We start from the raw sequence: 14,610 nt of genomic DNA, 5'->3' as shown, positions 1-14,610 counted from the left end.
TGTGGCTGGCTTGATGATGAGTCATGTCTCATGTGGCTGGCTTGATGATGAGTCATGTCACATGTGGCTGGCTTGATGATGAGTCATGTCACATGTGGCTGGCTTGATGATGAGTCATGTCACATGTGGCTGGCTTGATGATGAGCCATGTCACATGTGGCTGGCTTGATGATGAGCCATGTCTCATGTGGCTGCTTGATGATGAGTCATGTCACATGTGGCTTGGCTTGATGATGAGTCATGTCTCATGTGGCTGGCTTGATGATGAGTCCATGTCACATGTGGCTGGCTTGATGATGAGTCATGTCACATGTGCTGGCTTGATGATGAGTCATGTCTCATGGTGGCTGGCTTGATGATGAGTCATGTCACATGTGGCTGGCTTGATGATGAGTCATGTCACATGTGGCTGGCTTGATGATGAGTCATGTCTCATGTGGCTGGCTTGATGATGAGTCATGTCACATGTGGCTGGCTTGATGATGAGTCATGTCACATGTGGCTGGCTTGATGATGAGTCATGTCACATGTGGCTGGCTTGATGATGAGTCATGTCTCATGTGGCTGGCTTGATGATGAGTCATGTCACATGTGGCTGGCTTGATGATGAGCCATGTCACATGTGGCTGGCTTGATGATGAGTCATGTCACATGTGGCCCACTTCTCAAAACAGATTGCCCAAGCTTGCATCACAGCCCTTATAGTATTTGTTCTGCTTTTTTTACATTCTGAGTTCAAATCCAGGTGAAATCGATTTTGTATTTTATCCTTCTGGGGAAAGGGGAAGGGATGAATGAAATAAAATATCAGTCATGTCCAGGGGTTGACAGTATCAACTGAATCCATCTTCTCCCTCAGCACAATTGGCCTCGTACCTAAATCAGAAACAATTATTAAAGTAGGGAATTGACAGAATCATTAGACCCATGCCAGCATCGAAGGTGGACATTAAACGATGATGAAGATGATGATTAGAGCATCAGGCAAAATTCCTTGTGGTATTCCTTACAGTTCTTTACATTCCAAGTTCAAATACTGTCATGGACAGCTTTGCCTTTCATCCTTTTGGGGCTGATAAAGTACTGGCACCAGTGTGACTGACTTACCCATTCTCCTACAATTTCTGGCTTTGTCCCCAAACTTATTATTCAAGGTGGCAGAACTTTTAAAGTGTTGGACAAAATTGCTTTGTAGCACTTCTTCCAAGACTGAGTTCAAATTCCATCCAGGATGACTTTGCCATTCATCCTTTTGGGAGTCAATAAAATAAGTACCAGTTGCATACTGGGGTCAATCTAACCAACAAGCACTCACCCCCATAATTTCAGGCCTTGATTACTATTATCTTCAATATTATTCTTTTCTACTCAAGGCCTGAAATTTTTGGGGAGGTAGGGGCCATTCGATTAGATTGACCCTAGTATGTAACTGGTACTTAATTTATCAACCCCAAAAGGATGAAAGGCAAAGTCGACCTTGACAGATCTTCAATATTATTATGAAGGCAGGGAGCTTCTGGCAGAATTGTAACTGCACCAGGAAAAATGTTTAAAGGCATTTCTTCTGACTCTGCATTCTGAGTTCAAATACCACCAGGGTTGACCTTACCACTTATTCTTTCTTTTTTTTTCTACTCTGGGCACAAGGCCCAAAATTTTGGGGGGGCAGTCGATTAGACCAACTCCAGTACACAACTGGTACTTGATTTATCAAGCCTGAAAGGATGAAAAGCAAAGTCGACCTCAGTGGAATTTGAACTCAGAATGTAAAGACAGACGAAATACATACACATGTCTAACGACAAATACATACACATTCCACATCTGAATCTGGCACCAAATACATAACAGATTCCACGTATCACATATACGAATCTAACAAATATCAGAAGACACTTTGCAATCACTGTTTCTACCCTACTAATGATGTGTGTGTGTGTGTGTGTAAATGGGGGTGGGGTGGGGATTGTATGTATGCATAAATCAGTCACTAATGAACTATTTAACCAACCCTAAAATATGAATTCCATTAATGAGACTTCTCCTGCTCCCTCTTTGCAAAAATTGCAAATTAAATGGAAGCTACGTTAATTGAACAAAATCAAAATAGAGAATTAAAAACCAAAAACTCACATAAGGCAAGAGAAGGTGGGGGTGGGGTGAGGGGAGAAAGTGTATATCTAAATAAACAATCACACAAAAAAAGGGGACAATCACTTCAATCAGATGAGTATATGGGAGTGGGGGAGGTGGTGGGTTTGTGAAGGGGTAGTAGTAAGAGTGATATTTGGAGAAGAGAAAGGGAGGGAAGAAAACAAAAAAAGCAACAAACAAATGGATGTTTATTATATCAACTGTCAAATATTAATCTAAATTGGCTGATCCTGATGACACGAGGAAGATAAATTACAAAACATCCAACTTCTAACAAAATTTAACATCACCACCACCACCACAGGTTTTGTGTGTGCATGTATAATCGCAAATATGTTATATATATGTGTGTATATATATATTGGAGCCTTGTTGTACCATTTATCTACTTTTATATATATATATATGTGTGTGCATGCACCAGTCTGTCTGTAGATATGCAAAGTTATGTATGCATGGGTAAATACATGTTTGTGCACATAAACACACACACACATATATATATATACACACACACATACATATACTGTGTCAGTTTACATGTTTATATATTACATCCAACTAAATGAGCTCGTGTGTGTGTATGTGTGTATGTATGTATGTATGTATGTATGTATGTATGTATATATGTATGTATGTGTGTATGTGTGTGTGTATGTGTGTGTGTATGTGTGTGTATGTATGTATGTATGTATGTGTGTGTGTGTATGTATGTATGTATGTATGTATGTATGCATGCATGCATGCATGCATGTATGTATGTATGTATGTATGTGTGTATGTGTGTGTGTATGTGTGTGTGTATGTGTGTGTTTGTGTGTGTGTGTGTGTATGTGTGTGTGTATGTGTGTGTGTATGTATTGAGCATAACAGTATAAAGACTAGTTCTGCTTGAAATGTTAATAGGCTTTAGCAGATTTAACTTTGATGCATGACCTGGGTCAGTAAAACCTGAGAATATCAAAGGATTAATGGTTTGTAAAGGTTATAATCAGAGAATATAGACACTCACACACTCACACACACACCTACTACATCCATACATTCACAAACACATAGATACGAGCACACACAAACTACATCCATCCATCCATCCAAACATACATAGAATCCTATAAACATACAGGTATATATATAAATATATACAAAAAGCAATAAAGATTCAAGTTATATATATATAAATATATATATATTTGGCCAAAGTATATATACACAGGCACACATAGACAAAGACAATGTAGAAACCTAATTAAAAGTAACATATGTAAAAAAAGTAAAAATCTTACATTCTTATATATATACACACATATACACAAAACTAAATCCATATATAATTATGTGTGTCAGCAAACGTGCATACCATTGCCCTTATTTAAAGTGTAACAAATTCTTTAATCCCTTGAATTTTGTAGGATTTCACTAATATTTCAATAGAAATTAAATCAAAATGTGTAAAAAACAAAAGATAAATTTATGCCTTATCTTGTTTTAAACTGCATATATTTATATATATATACATATATACACAAGTGTATGTGTGAGTATATATGTCTATGTGTGTGTATATATAAATATATATATACATATATATATATATATATATATATATATATATATATATATATACACACATATATATATACATATATATATATATATATATATATATATAGATATATATATATATACACACATATATATATACATAGGGTGATGTGATGTGTCTGGTGCAGTAGTATTAGCAATTGTCTTCCCTACAGCTCACTACCATTACCAAGCTCATGTTTCGGAATGAAGCAGCAGCCGAGTACATGAGTCCACAGCCTCTCTTTGACCAAGATTTTTGCTAGACCTCCCTAACACCACACATACTAAATGGATACTTGCAGCTCTAAGGAAACTCAATGAAGAATCTTGGAGTAGCAGGAGGTCCCTCAAGACATAATGTGCTGGTCTACTGTGGTGGACATGCCCTGGAATTTTATCAGTCACTATTCTGCTGTTCTATGGGTGTGTCGAGGAAGACAGGCTAAGAGAGTACACCCTACGAGAAAAACAAACTAGGATAGTTTAAACTGATTTCCAAGAGAATGGTAGGCAATACCAGTCATCATGAACCAACTTTGCCATTGGGTCAATTTACAGTTCCTTCAGGGTGAAGTACTGGGTTACATGCAAACTCAACATCCATATTAAACCTTATTGTGCAGGTATCTTCTGCAATACGGATCATGGAGTTTTGATCTCTAACAAGTGTGATAGTGATGGAAAATCTGAATGCGTTGCAAGCGCTTCTAGTCAGAACTTTATCCATCAACAATAAAGGCCAACAGTCATTGATAGCTGGAATAGAGTGGGGCGGGGGCTGACCCTGACAGACTGTTGGGACTGAGTAGCCCTATATCTTGGAACTGAGATGCCCACATTAGGGCCTAGAAATGGTGACCTAAAAATCAGGCACTCAGCTTAATTCCTGTAGAACATACAAGAACTGATTAATATTAACAATTCAATAAAGCAAGCTAAGCACCATACAGCTCTCGTAACCAGTGAACTGAGGTACGACAATGGACAAATGTTGTCTTCAATGAGACTAGGCTATTTAAAGATGGTTCTCTTAAAGTTGGTGAGGGTTAAGCATTCTTCTGGAAGGGCTACCTTGAGAATGGATATCACAAACAAGGCATCAACTCTGCCATGAGAAACGGTTAGCTATCTAAACTGGCAAAAGCACGAGTTTGCATCAATGAGCAGTTAAGGCCTTTCTGGGTTTTCTTTGCAGAAAGTTGCTGTGTCCTGTTACCGTGTGTCTGTATTAACTCAGTCATCAGATCATCAGAGATTAAAAGACCATTTGAAAATCGAGTCATCCTAATGACTCATTCTGATGCAAGATTAAGGAAAAAAAATGAAGAAAAGCATAGTTTTTGGAAAACTAACTGCAATGGCATCAGACTCCACCATTACCAAGACCATCTTCTGGCTGAAGAATAAATACGAGACTCTCTGGGATATATACCAGATCCAAACACTACAAGATGTCTGTTCACTCACACAATGAAGAAAGCTGAGTGTTGGACAGATCATAATGTGATATTAACAAAGGTCCCAGTACAAGCACCCCACCTTAAGAGAACCCTGAAGACCACTAAAAGAAAATCAATTACTCTAAGCTCAACAATACCAATATTTGTAAGAACTTTCATCATTCCTTAACTTTCAAACTTAATGTTTCAACAGCACTCATCATTTCACAAATTGGATGACAAATGGTACTCTTTAAGTTCCACAGCCCTTAATGTTGCTGTTGAAGCCATAAACTACAAAACAAAAAAAAATCACCTAAGCAAGTTCAATGAGAACTTGCAAAATAAGCAAGTTCCTGAATGACATACACAATGCCCACAAAACAAGTCTAGGAAATTCCTCATCACATATTCTGAAAATCAGTGAGATCCAATCTGCCCTTCACACTCTGAAGAATGGTTAATTGGTCGCAAAAGCCCAAAACATTTATGAGATGCAGTTTCTATGATGCAATCAGGACTCTTTATGGTCTTGGTAACTATTCCATAGTACCAGTTATCAGAAGCACTTCTAAAAGACAGGATCTGTCAACTTTAGTAGAACATTTGAAAGATCTCTTAAACCAATTCCTAAAGCAATGGATTTGGCAATCACAGAAGAATTTTGTGAAATACTCCTTACCCACCACCTTGACAAACCACCAACATGGGGTGAAGTTGGTGCTGCCAGGAAAATCTGGCTCATGGGCCAGACAATATTACAGAAGGTATTTTCCGGAAAGGTGATAATGTATACACAAGATTTCTTCATTTTACATCACAGAAGCATGAAATCAGAAATAAATACTATAACATTGAAAGGATACAAAAGTCAGCAGATCATTTTTAAAAAAGGTCAAGGCCAAGGTTATCCTGAAGAAAAAGGGCCTGTTCATATCAGAGAACATCATACCAAAGTTACAATATGGTTTCTGCAGGGGCTGAAACATATTTGATCTACAAGGCATTTTCATGATGAATGCAAGGAACACTACTAGGCACTGTTCACTGTGACTTTAATGGAAACATTTAACACAATAAACAGGGAACTTCTATGTGACAGTCTCAGAAAGTTTGGCTACCCACCTAAGTTTAAGCCTTTCGGTACCATATTTATTTTGAGATGCTCTGTGTTTCTTTCAATTAATTTTAATATAACAAAGAATTTAGTAAAATAACTTAGTTATCATTCAGCTAGTGTTAGGAACATAAATTGTGACTGAGGTTTGGTGGAAGATTTTAATTCAAAACTTTGGAAAACAAGACATTTGTACTACAGAACTAGTTTCAGCCAGGCATTTTACTTCAGTGGCAGAAAAAAAATTTCAGCCCTTAACAACTGCTGAGAACCATGATGGAATATTGTTTGCATAACTAGGACAGTGGTGCTGCTGCTTCTGCTAGACAGACAGACACACCTGCAGGACTGAATTCAGACACAAGTGGTTCAACTAATTGGCATTCATTCACTAACAGACTCCCTCCGTCTTCTGGCTCACAACTGTACTTAAGGAATTTTCTCTTTGTCTTTTCTACTACAACTATAATAACCACTACGCCATATGCCCATGGAAATATGGCGTAGTGGTTAAGAGCACAATGTGCCATTTCCTTTTACAATCATAAAAGTCAAGTAACTGCATCGGTTCACCCTCATTGATACGTCAGTTCATGATTGTGTTCTAAGACAGGAACCCGCAAAAGATCTTACGCAACTGCTTCAAGGTACACTACTGCTGGAGGTATGATTAGATCCTCAAGACCATCATTGGGGTAATCAATGATGGTCGCGAGAACCTAATCAAAGGGTCAGTGACAGCAGAAATGGCCAGACTACAGCCAGAAAGATAGCCTTTGGTGAGGAAAAGGAGAGGCTAAAGAGAAGACTGATGGAGAGCTCTGATGGTTTGCTTTGCAAAGATTGTGATTAGATGATGAAAGTTGAGCAGGAGAAGTAGCTAAAGTTCCAATCACCCGGACCTTGCTGGAACCAAGTAGAATCAGTTCTGAGATAACAAAGTAGCTAATCCTATTGAAGTTGTGTCCTGCGAGGAGAGGATGGAAGAGGCACAAGAGAGGGAAAGAGTAAAGTATTGGGGGGAGGGCCAGGATTTTGCCAGCAGAAGTGGAGAGTTGAGTTCAAAGTTTGTTCCAGAGTAAGTCCAATGGAACCTTGGGGATTCCAGGAAAGAGCAGAAGAATAGCCATCAAGAACAACATAGAGACTTTTGAGAAAACCCCTAGAGAACTCTGGCTGAAAACAGGTGATTCGTAGGGCCCAGCCTATTGCTCAGATGTGGGTGTATAAGACCTAAAAACACCGGATCATAAATGGGGCAAAATGTTCTTTTACAAGATCGTTTGGAAGAGAAAAGTTGTGCATAAGAATAGGCTGATATATATTATGTGCGGCGTAAATCCCTTAGTGCCGCCTTTTCAATTAATTGTTCTTTCATCGGGAAGGAGAATAACTGTTTGTAGTATGAACCTCAACATTTTATTTTAGACGTATTTTTGTTTCTTTTGTTCCTCTCCGGAAACAAAAAAAACTCGTCTTAGAATCACTTGGAATATTTCTTTAAGGCGGCGAGCTGGCACAATCGTTAGCGCGCCGGGAAAAATGCTTAGCGGCATTTCGTCCGTCTTTATGTCCAGGGTTCAAGTGTCGCCGAGGTCAACTTTGCTTCCATTCTTTAGGAGTCGATAGATTCAGTACCAGTTGAACACCGTATCAATGTAACCGACTTAACCCCCTCTCCCGAATTTGCTGGCCTTGTGGCAAACTTTAAAAATCAATATATTTCATTTCTAGATATTAAAAAAAAACAAAAAGAACACAAGCTAAGCTTGAAAAGTGACATTAAAAGGTTTATGTGGTTAACATATTGTTACTGAAGAGTATTTTAATATATGATGGTTCTAACAATACCGTAATATAAATTCTCATGGCTCTAACCACAATACAGAGTTGAGAGGGATCATGTGTTAGTGCTAGGAGATATGTTATATATAGGTGGATATTTGTTTAAATTATATACTGATAAACAAATATACACTAGACGTGTATATATAAGAAAGTAAAAGAATATGTAAAAACAATTTTCATTCACACAGACATAAAAAATGGAACACTTAGAATAATAAATACAGAGGATATTAAAGGAAGAGGAAAAAAAGAACAATATAGTGTGTGTGTGTGTGTGTGTGTATATATATATATATATTTATTTATTTATTTATTAAGTGCACACGTTTAGAAAAAGCTAAACATCGTTGAATGAAATGGTGTCATAAAGTAAAAAGCAAGAAAGATCTGTCAAGATTTAATAGCAATATGAGTTGGCTAGCTGGCTCGTAGTGACATGTTTATTATCTATTATGCTGGATTTCATTTCATAAAACTTCCGACTTGAGGGACATCTTGAAAAGTTGTTCAGGTTACAAAGTTCAGAAATTCAATTTAATTTTCTTTACTTCATTTGATTTCGACCGTATTATTACAGCAAATTATTGTTTACGAATAGATAAACCAGAGAATTAAATATTTATGATTTAGGTTCTCGTGAAAAAGACGAAATTAGCGGCGAAACATCATCAAGAAGATTAAATTTAATTGATGCCTTCGTCAGTGGTTATTCGATTAGCTAGAAGCAGCAGCCAAAATTAATTTCAACTAACATACTACTGTTTTTAAAAGACAGAAACTATGAATATATATTTTTGATAAAGTGGTTCTAGAATGAAAATGCAGAGTTTTGAAATGGTTATCTCAAAGACATATTTCATAGGAATTGGAAAAGAGACGGATTGGGAAGATTGAATGAAACACAAGAACATTTTTAAAAACTGATAGGAAAAAAGACAACCCTTTTCTTTTCCTATGAGACATGGGACTTGGAGGTACAGTCATTTCAAAATGCTGCCGAAAAGAAATAAAAAAAAAAAGGAATGATAACGGGAGAAAAGTCTTTGATCATATTGGTCAGAAGTTAGCTCGTTTAGTACCGACCTTGGGTTAAACAACAACAACAATAACTACTACTACTACTACTATTACCACCACGGAAAAGTATTTGAAATCATTTCTGCTCTACTAATTTTATTTTTAATAAATGACAATAAGACAAAAATAGCATCGAATAAAGCTTGTTTAAATAATAGAGTTCCAGGTGAAGGGAGAAGAGGAACAGTTTATGAAATTATTTATAAATTAGTCTGTATACAAACACACAACCATGTGAGCACATAGGTGCCAAAGGTGGTGGGGGAAATAGTCCCCGAATACTAAAGGTAGAGTAAAACAGAACTCGACTGAAGGTCGGTTAGATTGGAACACCAAGCCAGAATTAAATTTTCAAAAGCAAAAGTAAGACTCAAGAAAACAGCGACCAAACTTTATGAGGATCTTTTTAATAAAAGTGGGTTGTTTTGTTTAACACACCACGCCATTATAAAGTTGTGGGTGGCTTCCTGTCGTCTATTTACTTCGGTGAGTATGTTTCATAAAAAGGCGAGATTGCTCCGTCGAGGAAGTGAACTATTTTAGGGAGTTAATTCCTCTGTACTTTAGTAAAGAGAGTTGCTTAACACTCCACGCCCTTTCAGAGCTGTGTGTCTGGTTAGCTTCCTGTTGTCTTTTAATTACTTCAAGGTGTTTCATAGACAGCACACTCTAGGAAGTAAAAGTATCTTATGATTAATTATTAATTAATTACCCATAGATGGCTGTCTAGTTTTGGCCTTTGCTTTTATTTAAATCGAAATAATTGAGTGTATGTCATAGTTGCGTGGCATAAATCAAATATTTTAAAATGTTGTGTGAGAAGACGTAAGAGGTGGTGGTCGTCGTCGCCACGTTAGAACGGACAGCTATGTATGAATAATTAAATATCCAGGTAAGAAAATATTGCATAGATTAATGACAGGTTAGTAATGTTTAGGTTAATTAATAAGCTTAACAAGAGGCTAAACTGGCAAGAATATACTACTTCAGCAAATTTCTTTCCCAACACACACACATACAAAGCACAGGTAAGATGTCCCTCGGGATCTAGCGCCGAGGGAAGGTTGAGGGACCTTCCTACTCACCAAACCGTTCAAATTAACAATAATAGCTATAAATAGGTATAATAAGACTCCTGTTTTCATTTCTCAACAACATCGTTTGCACAAAGTACAACTTCAAAATGTTTTTACTTATTAACCGGAAAAGAAGAAATAAATGATTAACCGAAATTACAGGATTTTGATTGTAAAAGCAAATCACAAAGAAAATATACGAGGATTCGAAAAGTTTTCGGAGTGGAAGATGAATGTAGGTCGATGCTACAAGTTTTAAAAAGGATCATACATACACACATCTATATATACACACACAACATACATACACAGGGGTACGTGTGTGTGTGTTTATATTTGAAAAAAAAAAAAAAATGAAGAACGGCTTTTCTGATAATGTTATCAATTCAAATAGACGTTGATAAACTTTAAGTGTTTACGATTTGTAAACACCGAATGATGTATAAACATCTAATTATTAAATTGAAAAAAATTATCAGAAAGAATTAATACTGCACCAAGGACTTTTTATTTCATCTCTCTCTCTCTCTATATATATATATATAATTATATATATATATATATATATATATATATATATATAATATATAATATATATATATATATATATGCTATATACATGTTTATATACACACACAAATATATATATATATATATATATATATATATATATATGCTATATACATGTTTATATACACCACAAATATATATATTATATATATATATATATATATATATATATGCTATATACATGGTTATAGACCACACAAAAAATATATATAAATATATAATGTATGTATATATGCAAGATGCAACGAACATTTTAGAAAAATAAACAAATGAGTGGAAATCGAACCGGTGAGTGTGTTAAGAAATAAAGCACTAAAAGAGAATAACTCTCCCCATACACAATACGACAGACAGATAGATAGATAGATAGATAGATAGAGAGAGAGAGAGATGCATGTAATTATTTAATATATTTATAATAGTGAAACAATGAAGAGAAAAGTTGAATACTCACCAATGGTGCCAGGCAGAAGTGTTTTAACGTGTAAGTATATATAACCAAAGTGGATACACTGAAAACCAAAACAAAATATTTTATTTGGTGTACAGGTGTGTAGACGAGGAGTGAACTTCACTTCAACACACCTGTAAACTACTTACAGGCAGAATGTAGTTCACTTAGTTTTGTTTTGTTAGCTGTTGTCTTGTTTTACTTGTCGAGAAGGTGACTCACGATTCACTGAGCCAGTTAAGACAAGGCAAGTCTAATGCTTGGTTTTTCAGCCAGTAAACAGGTGCGACGTCGGAGGAAAATATTTAGTAATAATAACAATAATAATGATAATCATAAAAATAAAATTAATAATTTAAAAAGTTCGTGTTCTTCAACGGAAAGCTCCATTTTAAGTATAATATATTCAGGACTAAGTAAAATTTAACTTCTTCTAAAGCAAACTCTCTCGATAAAGTAAGAGAAACCCGAGTGGAGAGTTTCACAGATGGGCGTCCAGGTAAGTCGATAATTTCAACATGGCGGAAGGCAGTGACGGAGAGGCAGGTGAGGAAGTGTTTGTTGCAGTGGTGGTGGTGATATTTAGCCCTAGGTCTACCCTGATTAAATAGATCTATGAGCAAAGCGTTCCAATCATGACTATGCCATTTTATTTTTAGTCAATACAACAAAACACTTATACATAATGGTGTCCATTATGTTTTTTTTATTATTATCAGGATGGTATGGTGTAATCTGAAAAGTATTTGGCTGCTATTTCCAGCAGATAGGAGCGTCTTCGTTGATGGTGGGTGTGTTGGTGTTGTTGTGGCTGGTGGTGATGGTGTTGGTGGGTCGTAGCTGCGGTGATGAAGCTGGGACAGTTAAGTTGTAGCGCTACTTGTTGATATTAGTGGTGATGGTGTTGACGACTTGGTCAATGGTGACGATGAGGCCGTTGACCACGATGATAGAAGTGATGGTAGGGAGGGGGTAGCGGCGTTGACGGTGAGGGAGCGAGGTACTGATGTGGGAGGGAAGGGTTGAGGAGGTAAGCGCGTGGGAAATAATGAAAACATTATGAAGCGGAAGAAAACAAATTCCATGGTTCTGTGTTCAGTCCCAGTGCTTGACAGCTTGGGCAAGTGTCTTCTGCTATAACCCCGGGTCGACTAAAACCTTGTGAGTGGAATTGTTAGAGGGGAAACTGAAAGGAAGCCGTCTTGCTTCCCAGTCACAGGGTTCAGGGTTCAGTCCCACTGCGTGGCACTTTCAGAAGGTGTCTTCTATTATAATCCCGGGTCGCCTAAAGTCTTGTGAGCGGATTTGGTAGACGGAATCTGAAAGAAACCCATCGTATGTGTGTGTGTGTGTGTTTGTCCCTCACCCCCACCTATCGCTTGACAATCGATGTTGGTGCGTTTATAGACCTCCGTAACTTAGCGATTCGGCAAAAGAAACCGATAGAATAAGTACTAGGCTTTCAAAGAATAAGTCCTCGTATCGATTTGTTCCCCTAAAAGTGGTGCTCCAGCATGGCCGCAGTTAAATGACTGAAACAAGTAAAAGAATATGTGTGTGTGTGAGGGTGCGCGCGCGCGTGGATGTGTCTGTCTGTGCTTGTCCTCCACAACTTCTTGACAACCGGTATCATTGTGTTTACGTGCCCGCAACTGAGAGGTTCTGCAAAAATATCCGATACAATAAGGACCACCAGACTTCAAAAACATAAGTCTCGGTGAGGGCAGGGGTTCGACTAAAGCCTTCGAGGCGGGTCCCGGGCTTGGCCGCAATTTAATGGCTAAAATGAGTAAAAAATAGAAGAAAAAATGATGAATTTTTGTGAGGAAGGGAGTTTGTGTACGTATTTATAGGAGTGGCTGTGTGGTAAGTAGGTTGCTGCAAACCACATGGTTCCGGGTTCAGTACCACTGCGTGGCACCTCGGGCGAGTGTCTTCTACTAAAGCCTCGGGTTGACCAAAGCCTTGTGAATGGATTTGGTAGAGGGAAACTGAAAGAAGCCCGTTGTATATATTGGTATATATGTGTGTATATGTTTGTGTGTCCCTCAAATCACTTGACAACCGATGCTAGCGTGTTTACGTCCCCGTAACTGAGCGGTTCGGCAAAAGAAACCGATGGAATAAGTACTAGGCTTAGAAAGAATAAGTCCTGGGGGTTGATTTGCTTGACTAAAGGCGGTGCTCCAGCTTGGCCGCATTCAAATGACTGCAACAGATAAAAGAATAAATGAATGTGTGTGTATGTATGTATGTATATATATGCATGTATGTGTGTATGTGTATGTGTTTGTGTGTTCACGGTGTCATGGTGAGGATCTGATCAAAAGCTTTGCAATTAAAAAAAAGTTACAAATATAAATAAAGTGCAAAGATAGACAAAAAACGAAGACCATTTTAGTCTTTCTGTTGGTTTTTTTCCATTTTGAAAAATAGAAATGTATTTTATGGTTTATTATTGTTTATAGTTTAAATTTACATATAAAACGGGTGCACCAAAACGTTTTAAGGGCTTTGAGCCCCTATGGATATTAATCCGGCCCTGTATATATATATATATATATATATATATATATATAGATATATATATAATATATATTACATAACATATTATATATAACATATATATATATAACAATATATATATATATAACATATATATATATATAACATATATATATATATATATATATCTATATATATATATATATAATATATAATAATATATATATATATAATATATATATTATATATTATATATATATATATATATATATATATATATATATATATATATATATATATATATATATATATATATATATAAAAAAGGCGGCGAGCTGGGCGAAACGTTAGAAAGCCGGGCGAAATGTTAGCCGTATTTCGTCTGTCGTTACGTTCCGAGTTCAAATTCCGCCGAGTCGACTTTGCCTTTCATCCTTTCAGGGTCGATAAATTAAGTACAGTTACGCACTGGGGTCGATGTAATCGACTTAATCCCTTTGTCTGTCCTTGTTTGTCCTCTCTATGTTTAGCCCCTTGTGGGTAGTAAAGAAATATATATATATATATGAATGTATGTAAACATGAATATACATCTATCAATAGCTATCCACACACACACACACACACAGACACTTCTGAGTGGATTTATTAGACGGAAACTGAAACCCTATAGTTATGACACACACATACATATATATATATATATATATATATATATAACATATATATGTATATATGACACATATATAACACACACACATATATATATATGTGATACACACACAC

General features: G+C 36.5%; 1 protein-coding gene across 3 annotated transcripts in view; it reads right to left on the bottom strand.

Annotated features, from left to right (window-relative positions):
* LOC115217207 (MAGUK p55 subfamily member 5-like) overlaps window positions 1-14,610 on the bottom strand; it is a 140,476-nt gene that overhangs the window by 111,467 nt on the left and 14,399 nt on the right. For 2 of the 3 annotated variants that reach the window (XM_036507045.1, XM_029786847.2), the window contains exon 2: window positions 11,323-11,380. In XM_036507045.1, the coding sequence (XP_036362938.1) occupies window positions 11,323-11,380 (58 nt within the window). Of the gene's footprint in view, window positions 1-11,322; window positions 11,381-11,468; window positions 12,066-14,610 lie in introns of those variants that run through there. The other variant, XM_036507046.1, reaches the window with a different exon arrangement.

This window comes from Octopus sinensis, linkage group LG11 (genome assembly GCF_006345805.1).
Source record: "Octopus sinensis linkage group LG11, ASM634580v1, whole genome shotgun sequence".
In the NCBI taxonomy this organism is placed as follows: Eukaryota; Metazoa; Mollusca; class Cephalopoda; order Octopoda; family Octopodidae; genus Octopus; species Octopus sinensis.
Note: the sequence above shows the minus strand (reverse complement) of the source record. Positions and strands in the feature narration are given on the sequence as shown.